Below are 10,682 nucleotides of genomic sequence, written 5' to 3' on the forward strand. Positions count from 1 at the left end.
ATCATAAATATATGACTAGGGCACTTCCTAAGTGGCGATTAAGAAGGCTACTGATGCCCCTGATAAGACACAGGGGCCAAAGGGAAGTCAAGAGGATTAGAGGATCATGGATTAATGTCTAAGGGACAGACTATGTCTGGCAGTCATTTACAGAATGGATGTGTGTATGTGAGAGAGGTGGAATTTACAGGTCATTCTTGCTTCTGCCACGTGGCTTGAAGTTTGAAGAACTGAAAAAGAACATGTTCAAAAATACATGTATACCTCTCTTTTTCTTGTTTCCTTTGTGCACTGTCTCATATTTGAAAACTGCAACTCTGTCAGTGGATTAAACTCTGTTACTACATGTATTTGATAATATTTTCAGTTTCACTGTACAGGAAATCTCAGACCGACTCCCCCAACAGATAGGGGAATTCTGATGATGAACAAGCGGAAGTACTTCATAATTTGTACTGCTGCCAACCTTAGAACAGTGATCCCCTGGGAAACTGGCATGTAGAACAAACAAATTAGCTTTACTAAAATACTTTGCAGCTCTCAGTTTCAATTGATCTCAAAATAGTTCCAGCCCTAAATTTTGGTCTTGTGCTGATGTTTTTCAAGACTTCTTTCTGTATATCCACTAAGCCAGGGGTAGGCAACCTGCGGCCCGTGGGCCGGATGCGGCCCGGCGAGGCCTTGGGACCGGCCCCAGCCTGGTCCTGCTGCCGATTGCCGCCGGGACCTTTGGCCTCTCGCGCGCAGGGGCATGGTGGGGCAATTGTCTATAGAAGCCTCAGAAACATGCATTTATCTTAACATTTTTTTAAAAATCAGCAAATTTTTTTGCGTGTCCTCCACTTTTTTAAAAAAAGTGTCCACCATTTGAAAATGTTGTCCTACATCTGTCCCGGGTTATTTATTTATTGGCTTCGGCCCCCCAGTTGTCTGAGGGACAGCAACCCGGCCCCCGGCTCAAAAAGATTGCCTACCCCTGCATTAAGCTGTATTAGAATAATATATTCCACCTTTCCACTTTACTGAAGTAGCGATTGTGGAAGGGGATGAGGAGGGAAAGTGTAACAGTAGTCTAGTAGTTTCTTCAGTCTCTTTGTCCTAATGGCATTTGACCCATCTAGGCAATAGTTTGCCCTCTACCATCCAGATGCTGCTCGTGTCCAGTGCCCGGTTTTTCACTTGCCTGTCTTAGTTGTTTACGCTGTGAATTTTAAAATTTGTCTTCTGAAATCTCAGATGAAAGGGGATTCTAAAGAAAATTCCAGCAGGCTAGCACTGGTTTTAGTGATGTGTTTTAAGATGGAACAATGGAGCATATTTTTCAAAGTTTATTTTTTAAAAAAGGTTAAAATATAGAAATGGCCAAATGTCTCCTATGACCCTGAAAAAAAATTAGTTGTTTATTCCTAATCTGCCACATGATAGTGCTAATATAAAAGTAATAAAAATAGACATGGTTTTTCCAAGGTAAGAGTAATGTTGTTAGTTTTAATGCATTGCTTCCATGCTCTTTACTGTATTTCATATTCTGCACTTTGAATAAAACTATAGCTCATTCCTAGGAAGCCAGGTTGGATGTGTCCTCTTTCTTTCCTTATGGCAAGGAGGCACACTAGTATCCCAAGGGCTGCAGAAAGAAAGAAGTGTGTTCCCTGACCTTGTATCCTGAGCAACTATTTCTAGTTTAACTGGCCCGGCATTAGCTCATCCTGGCCTATATAGCCACAGCTCTTCAACAGCATTGGTGAGGCTTTGTGCCAGTCCATTCATGCCCTAGTCTAGAATTCATCACTCCATTTTGTGGAGTCCTCAAGAAGTTAATTCTGCTCACTCTTGCTCTGAAAGGAGAGCCATTCATACTCCTCCAAAAGCTCAAGTTCTGCTTTCCAAATAAATTATGCAAATGACAGTGATACAAAATTACCTTGATCAAGTTACTCTCTTTGTTTAGAATATAAGCCCTTGAGGTTTTGTAGAGAGAAGTATAGTAAAAATGGCTGTCATTGAGTGTGGTGACATGATGACTGCATGGAGAAGGGGCACGAAATTCCATGTGCACTCGCCCTAAAAAATGTACAAAGTACAATGTACAAAGTGATGCACAGTATCATTCTGCAATGCATCACTCAACAAAGAAGTGTTTCTTTTTTGTGAGCAGGGATCAGGGAGACTTTCTTATTTGGAAAGCCTATTAGAGATGGGAGAGAACCAACATGGTGTATGGGTTGAGCGTTGGGACAACAATCCTGGAGACCAGGGTTCAAATCCCTGCTCAGCCATGAAAACCTATGGGGTGACCTTGGGTATGTCACACACACAGCCCCAGAGGAAGGCAAAGGCAATCACCACCACCTCCAGAGAAATCTTGCCATGAAAATCTCATAATAGGTGCACCTTAGGGTCTCCATGTATTGGAAACAACTTGAAAAGATAGAACAAGTCAGCAATGTGATGTAGCAGCTAAGAAAGCCAATGCAATTCTAGGCTGCAACAAAAGGAGTATAGTGTCTGGATCAAGGGAAGTAACGCCACTCTATTCTGCTTTGGTCAGACCTCGCCTGGAATATGGTATTCAGTTCTGGTCACCACAAATAAAGAAGGCTGTTGGCAAGCTGGACCATGTCCTATGAGAAGGTCTGGAAACCATGTCCTATGAGAAGTGGCTTCAGAATCTGGGTGCATTTAGCCTGGAGAAGAGGAGGTTAAGAAGTGTTATGGTAGCCATGCTTAAATATTTGAAGGGATATCCTATTGAGGATGGAACAAGCTTGTTTCCTGCTGCTCCAGAGTCTAGGACAAGAAGCAGTGGATTCAAACTACAGGAAAAGAGAGTCCACCTCAACATTAGGAAGAACGTCCTGACAGGGAGAGCTGTTCTACAGTGGAGCACAATCTCTCAGAGTGGATGGCCAATTGTAGAGAGTGCTTTGATTGTGAGTTCCTGCATGGCAGGAGGTTGAACTGGATGACCCTTGGGGTCTCTTTCAACTCTATGATTCTATGATTCTAACAACAAACTAGAAATGGGGAAAGTGATCCTTCCTCAAGATTTTAATCTCTCTTGCACAATCAATCAGTTTAAAATTGTGGGAAGAATGATCAGTTCTTTGTCTTTTACAACACCCTCAAACCCTTATATGATGATGATTGGAACCGGGGGTATTGGCTTCTCCTCCTTATTCTTCTCGCCTATCCAGCCAAGAAATTGTGTTCATAATGCTTAAGTGTAAAGGACATGGAGCTGGCAATCTGTAAAGAATAATATGAGCCCTTAATTCAGTCTTTTTTGACCCTGTGTTTGAATGGAGGTGTGTGTGTGTGCGGTACCTTCTAAAATTTGGTTAGAAAACCTCTTATTGACAAATAACTGAGGTAGACAGGGTGGTCAAAAAATATTTAGCTTTTGTGAGCCTACTTACACAGATGGTTTGAACTGGGCACAAGATCTTTCCCTCACCCTTTCTCCCTATGGATTGATAGTCCTCAAAGGATTGGTCATAAAATGACCCTGAACTGGTAGGTCAATTCCCCAGCAGATATTTTCATATGAATAATTATGACCTTGCATGTGCCATAAAGTCATACGTTGGCCACATCATGAGAAGACATGACTCATTAGAAAAGGCAATAATCCTGGGGAAAGTGGAGGAAATTAGAAAGAGAGGAAGACCACATGTTAGATGGATGGACTCAATTGAGGAGGTCACGGGTATGAATTTGCAGAAACTGGGGAAAGTAGAGGAGGATAGGGGGTCTTGGAGATGTCTCATCCACAAGGTCACCATGAATCGAGATCGACTTGAGGGTGGTTAACAACAACAAATATGCCAAGTGCAAACAAACTAAGCAGTATAAGCTTCTTATGTAAGTTGACTCTTTTGATTCCATATTGATTCTGATACTGTTCATTTTCTTCTGTGACATAAAACAACTTTGTTTCTTTTTCATAGAATAAATGTTTGAGGGGGGGCCGGGAGGGCTTCCATTTCCCCACTGACTTCATAGAATCATAGAGTTTTTTCTTTGCTTCCAGTGATATTTCCAAAATGGATTGTGAAACACAGGACTAAGTGGACTTTCAAGTGAATGTGCAACCAATGCTTGGCTTATGAATCCAGACAAACAATATCTAAGTGGCTTCTGTTGTTAAAGTATCTGGGAACCATTGAGAAAGGAGGCCCATGGGTCTCCCTAGTTACTGCTGAGTTGCATCTTCTGTTGGAATTCTGTATCCTCTAGCAAAACCCACTTGTGGTATAAATAAAGTTTTAAAAAAAGTAACAAGAAACAGAATTCTGTGTAAGTCTTCTTTAAAAAGAAACCAGTGTGATGGGGATTGGGGCAGGAGGGATTGGAGAAACAGATGAGATAACTTCTTATATTTGGGGTTTCCATTAACAATCTGATTTTCCACTCTTTTTCCAGATTGATGGTGATGGTCTGACACCCATCAGAGGGGAGAGGACAAGAAGACAGCATTGGGGCCTGTGCCTGTGAAGGATGCTGAAGAAAAGCAGCCTGGTTCTCTGGGGCGTGGTGCTTTTTGTGGCCTGGAATGCCCTGATCCTCTTCTTCTTGTGGACACGGCCTCAGTCTTTCTCAGACCCCAGCCACCTGACTGAAGAGGTAATCCGACTGGCCCAGGATGCTGAGTTGGAACTGGAGCGCCAGAAGGACCTCTTGCGTCAGATCTACCATTACAGTACCCTTTGGAACAGGAGGAAGGCTAATGAAGCCAAAAGGCTCCACCTTTCAGCTGCTGCAGCATCTGCCAAGCCTTCCACAGCTGCTCCCTTGTCCCATCGTAGCCAGATCTCTCCAGATGCGGTTTTACCTGTGATAGTAATTGCCTGTGACCGCAGCACAGTCCGCCGTTGCCTAGACAAGCTGTTACATTACCGTCCTTCAAAGGAGCGGTTCCCCATCATTGTGAGCCAGGACTGTGGACACGAGGAGACGGCCAGGGTTATCGCCTCCTATGGAGACGCTATCATGCACATCAAACAGCCCAACCTGAGCGATATCCCTGTGCCCACTGACCACCGCAAGTTCCAGGGCTATTACAAGATTGCTCGGCACTATCGCTGGGCTCTGAGCCAGGTCTTCCGGACCTTCAAGTACCAAGCGGCCATTGTGGTGGAGGATGACCTAGAAGTAGCACCAGATTTCTTTGAATACTTCCAAGCAACCTTTCCACTCCTGCTAGCTGACCCAGGTCTTTGGTGTATCTCTGCCTGGAACGATAATGGTAAGGAACAGATGGTAGATGTTGCCCACCCGGAGCTGCTTTACCGTACAGATTTTTTCCCTGGTCTTGGCTGGCTTCTACTCTCTGACCTATGGGACGAGCTGGAGCCCAAGTGGCCCAAAGCCTTCTGGGATGATTGGATGCGGCAGCCTGAACAACGGCAGGGCCGTTCATGCATCAGGCCCGAGGTATCCCGCACTATGACTTTTGGCCGCAAGGGTGTGAGTCACGGTCAATTCTTTGACCAGTACCTGAAATTCATCAAGCTCAATGACCGCTTCGTGCCTTTCACCCAGATGGACCTTTCTTACCTCAAGAAGGAGGAGTATGAGCACTCATTCCTGGCCCAGGTCTATGGGACACCTGAGCTGCACGTAGAAGAGCTACAGGGTAACCAGCGCCGGGACTTGGGCACTGTCCGTGTGCAGTACACCACTCGTGACTCTTTCAAGGCCTTTGCAAAAGCCCTGGGCGTCATGGATGACCTCAAGTCAGGAGTGCCCCGTGCTGGCTACCAGGGCATTGTCAGCTTCCTTTATCGAGGCCGTCGTGTTTACTTAGCGCCTCCTTCAGACTGGACAGGTTACGACCCCAGCTGGAGTTAGCAGCTGTTGATCCTTAAGCATGCTGGACCCTACAGGGAAAGGGTGCTGGGGGTGGGGTGGGTGGGTAGGACAAAACTGTATTTTTTTTCCTGTGTGGCATTCGAGTGCATTCCAGGGACGATGGTTGCTTTGTGCACTTAAAATATGGGGATTGGAGGGGTCTCTTGTGGGGTTTATTCTGATGCCCCAACAGATGGGGTGAGGTGGAGCATTCTGAGCTTTCCCAGTTCAATCTCCCCAGTGCCTATTCTCCTTGATGTGGTGGTGTGTCCATTCAGTTGTCTCTTTGGTGGCTTCTCCAAATGGGTGCATTTTGAGACCAAAGCAGCACAAACCCACTGAGGTTTTCCCAGGTTTATTGAGCTATCACAGGCTCTGGGCTGCTTGTGAATCAACATACAGGATGCAGTTCATCAGTTCCACTGTGTGGTCTGCTAGGGGTGCAATAACTCACCTGCTTCTATATGTGCTTTCAGGCAAGTGACAATGGGAGACTTACTGAGCTCCTAATAGCTCACTGCATATAGCTGGTGTACTACATTCAGCCTGGTGGGTCACAGTTTCTGCAGATTCAAAGTACAGGGAAGAAACACCAGCTTTTTTTCACCTCTTGGCTTGCCTGTTCTGTTCTCACCTGGCCGAGCCCAGAAAAGTGGAAGGTACTGTAAATGAGCAGTGGGCCCATTCAGGTGGACCATCTTTATTGACCATATTGGCCTTTTTTTAACTTGTGTCTCTTAGATAACCTCTCTCTTGAGCCCTAGTAGATGGGACAGTGGAACTAAGATGCATGTGCTGATCCATGTAACATGAGAGTCACCCAAGGGAGGCGATGAGGGAAAGTAAGAGTTTATGTCTGCTTTTACTGGGACAGAAAGGTAAAGGAGAGGAAGAAGTACACAAAAATATTTTGTCTTATTACAGCTAAATGGTGAGACCTAGTAATAAGATGCTCAGAAAAGTCACTTTTTTGAATGACAGTTTGCAGAAATCCTCAGCCCATGATGGCAAGGGGTTTGGGGAATTGTAGTTCAGAAAGTGATTTTTCTTCTGTAGAGCTTAAATGAAGTCTTGGATAGTAGTAGACATTTTCATTGGCTCATCTAGTTAGGAGAGACACATGATTCTTGCCTTGCACATCACCTCCCAGCACTCACCAAACTACTCCCTGTCAGCTGGCCCTTTTTGTAAGCTCCAGATGATGGAATTTGTAGTCCAGCACCACTGGGGGATACCAGGCTGAGGGAGGCTGATCTTAAGCTGCAGTTGGACAATTATGTCTGGAAGCATACACACACACACACCACTGGCATGGAAATCTCCTTGCATTTGCAAAACCTGCATAGTGGTGCAAAGGCTGCTGACTGGTGTATTTTGAGCCTTGCTTTGCAGTTGGAAATGGTACTGACTCAGTCATGGATGCTTCAGGTGGAGCAGCCTTCTCCAGCTGTATTAGACTACTGCTCCTATCCTCTACAGCAAGGAGTTGCAGTTTAACATATCTGGAGTTCACCAAGTTGCAGCTGGCTCATCTGGAGCTTCTCCACATTAGTTCTGTGTCTGACAGCCCACTGCTGTATGATATTTTGAGAGTATAGACTAGCTTATTCATGGCTTGCTAGAGATGATATGATCTTTCTTCCCAGGTGAGTACTTCACACACACACCCCTCTCAGGCTGCCTTAATTCTCCTGGGAGGAGGGCTTTCTCCTTCCTAAATTAGATCTTCAGAACAAGCTGCCTCCTCAGTGGCATTTCCCAGAGCATGGAAAATTTAAAATTTTTAATCACAAGTCCAAGAATCTCCTAGCCAGTCAGCCTGGCCATGGGAGATTGTAGTCCCAAAAAATTTTTTTTCTAGATGTAGCATCTGCTTGCTGCTGCCATATTAGAAATGGATGCCGCCACATCTGGGAGGAATGGGCAGGATGGGGAGAATTCCTGAGGCAGCCCCAGAAAGCACCGCAGAAGGGGCTTTCCTGAAAAGGAGCCCAGCCTTACTCAGTGGTGCAGAAGCTCACTTCCCCATTCTTGCCTCTCGGAGGTGCTGCAGAGCTGCTCTACAACCACTTCATTCGCGGTGGGCATTGAGAACGGACTTCAGACCTCATATGGCCAAAATTCAGACCACACCAAAGGGTAGCATTTTGTTTGTTTGGATGCTGTATTACTTTTGTGTGTCCTTTTTTTAAAAAATGGAAAAAACAAAAACATAATATTCTCTCCTTGGGGGAGTGGAGAAAGAACAATGATCTCTGCTGATTTCAGTTAAGCATTTCCCTCCTGGGTCAAGTTCAGTGAAATAGGTAATGGGAGGCCTTCCTTCCATATCTCTCTCTTTCTAGTCACTGCGGATGGGATGATAGGAGATGGTGCCTTGCCTGAAATTGAATGATCTGATGTGTCTGCTTTATTATGTTCTGTAAAACAGCAGTATTGCAACAGAGCCTTTAGAGGAGAGGAGAACTGTTCTGCTGATGATTCTCACTTTGAGGTTTTGCTGTTATTTTTTCCCCAAGTGAACTGTTTTGGATTCTGTCAGAGGAGGTTCCTCTGTGAGGGAAGACATAATTTGTACAGTTCCTGGGAAATGGGATGTATTGGAAATGGGAATAAGGAAGGACTAGAATTTATGGGATATTGATTGGTCCAGGAAAAGCAGCCAGCCTCAATTTCCCCTTCACCATGGTGAGTTACTTACAGAAGCTAGGGAGCTCAGTCCTTGGAAGAAATTGAGTCTTTTTGCCTCCAAATCCCTTCTAGAATCTTGAAGGCCTTTTTGCCAAGGAGGCAGGAGGCTGGACCATTTTAGACCCCAGAGTGGCCTTTACTTTCTTTCTTTTTCGCAACAGGATGTGACCTGGAACTCTCACTACCTTCCCGTTTTTTTAAAAGGTCTCTCCTCGGGCCTAAAATGACACAGAGGTTATTTTTTTTGGGGGGGGGGGGATCCTTTTTGACTTCTGGTTGGGCCTGGGTGCTACATGTGACTCATGGGCCGTACTTTACTTGCCCCTGTCCCTGACTGTATGTGTTGAAAAGATCTCTTATACATGAAGTTTTCAGCTTTTGGTCCTCCAGATGTTTAGGACTTCTTCCAGTTCTCTGACTGTTCTCTGGGACATTTGGAAGTTGGAAAACCAATCCAGTTGGAGGGCCAGAGGTTGAGAACAGATGTCCTAGGCCTTAGGAAATTGGCAGAAGAGCACATGTGGATGGTGCATTGGATTTTTTGGCACATTCATCTGGCTCTATCCCTTGATTTTGAAAACTGTCTGATTTAAAAACTGCCTGATTTTGAATTGGAGGTTGGAAACGGTGACATCTGAGGAAAAGGCAAGTATGGGGTGCCATCAGTTTTGACATGTCTCTTGGCTCAGACTGATCATTGGAGATAAAGGAACACCTTTGAAAGGAGCACCTTCCACTCCTTCTAGTGGAAGTGCTAGTGAATTTTGCAGGGAGGGAAGAAGGGACCATATTTTTTTCCCTTCTGCTTTCCTTTTTTGCCCTCTTGGTCACTGGCAAAGGGCCAAAGCTACTGGAGTGGAAAGGGGAGAGAGCAATATTGGTGACACATTATTTTTTTTCCTCTCCAAAGTGCTCTGTATTTGCCTGTATCTCTGCCCTTTCTTCCTCTCATTAAGGCAGGAGTCAGGATCACTCACCTGTACATCTCTGAAGATTTCATCCACCTGCCCACCTATTCCCACTCCCAGTGGATGGAGAGTATTCTAAAGAACTAACCTTAATGTCCTGAACAGTCTAACTTGAGGATTCCCTCCCCCCCATCCTTGTCTCTGCCCTATCCCTTGCTTGTATGTCATAGCTGTCTGTAACAGGTGTGGAACCACTTGTTGCCTGAATTGTTTCTTTCCAAAGCATGTCATCTGTTTTTGTGTTTTTCCCACATTCACAGGGCTACTGCTTCCCTTTCCGTTCCGGAAAATGAACTAGGCTAAGGGAACAGAAGGAGCCCAGCTGAGATCTCAGTGGCAGGACTAAGGGTTTGTGTCAGGGAGAGTCCACCAGCAGCTACAGTCCCCTCTCCTCTCTATCCCCGTCACTCCCCCCCCCCCCTTCCCCTTCCCCACATGGAAGACGGTTTTTAAATTTGAACTGAAAATAATGCTGGGTGCAAAATGGGAGCTATAGAATTGTGTTCGATGGAGAGATGATGTTTTTATGTCCAGAGTACAATTGGTGAAAAAAAAAAGTTTAGAGATGCAAAAACTTATTTTCCACAATAAAATAAACTGGTCCTTTTCAGATGGCCTCCATCTTTGGTCTCATTGCGTCATTTAGTGTCTGTTAGTCATTGTTAAGTCCAGCCAGACTAATGTCAGGGACAACAAAAGAAGTCAACATTGTTCTTTTCATACCAGCCAGAGATTTATATAAATGTGTGTTGTAAGTGGCTAGCTAGCTGTTCTTGGGCAGCTCACAAGCAGAACATAGTAATGAGTCATGCCTGCCTTTCCCCTTTTGATCATTTTCAGCATTGATTGGGACCTTAGGGAGCAAACAACAGGAATATTTATTCTATTTTAAATGCAGACTTTATGTATTGAATTATCATTGCTACCAAGAGTCATTTTAAACTAAGTCATAGAATCATAGAGTTGGAAGAGACCGCAAGGGCCATCCAGTCCAACCCCCCTGCCATACAGGAAATTTAAATCAAAGCATCCCCGACAGATGAACATCCAGCCTCTGTTTAAAAACTTCTAAGGAAGGAGATTCGACTACACTCCAAAAAGGAGTGTGTTCCACTGTCAAACAGCCCTTACTGTCAGGAAGTTCCTCCTAATGTTGAGGTGGAAGCTCTT

At 44.9% G+C, this 10,682-nt stretch overlaps 1 protein-coding gene across 8 annotated transcripts in view; it reads left to right on the plus strand.

Annotated features, from left to right (window-relative positions):
- The window catches only part of MGAT1 (alpha-1,3-mannosyl-glycoprotein 2-beta-N-acetylglucosaminyltransferase), a 49,275-nt gene extending 39,153 nt beyond the window's left edge, over positions 1 to 10,122 (plus strand). For 7 of the 8 annotated variants that reach the window (XM_042455012.1, XM_042455014.1, XM_042455011.1 and 4 more), the window contains one exon: positions 4,426 to 10,122. In XM_042455012.1, coding sequence (XP_042310946.1) covers positions 4,501 to 5,853 — 1,353 coding nt within the window. In that variant the 5' untranslated portion in view covers positions 4,426 to 4,500 and the 3' untranslated portion in view covers positions 5,854 to 10,122. Of the gene's footprint in view, positions 1 to 3,701; positions 3,865 to 4,425 lie in introns of those variants that run through there. The other variant, XM_042455016.1, reaches the window with a different exon arrangement.
- Positions 10,123 to 10,682: the final 560 nt, after the last annotated feature.

Source organism: Sceloporus undulatus, chromosome 2, assembly GCF_019175285.1.
Source record: "Sceloporus undulatus isolate JIND9_A2432 ecotype Alabama chromosome 2, SceUnd_v1.1, whole genome shotgun sequence".
Classification (NCBI taxonomy): domain Eukaryota; kingdom Metazoa; phylum Chordata; class Lepidosauria; order Squamata; family Phrynosomatidae; genus Sceloporus; species Sceloporus undulatus.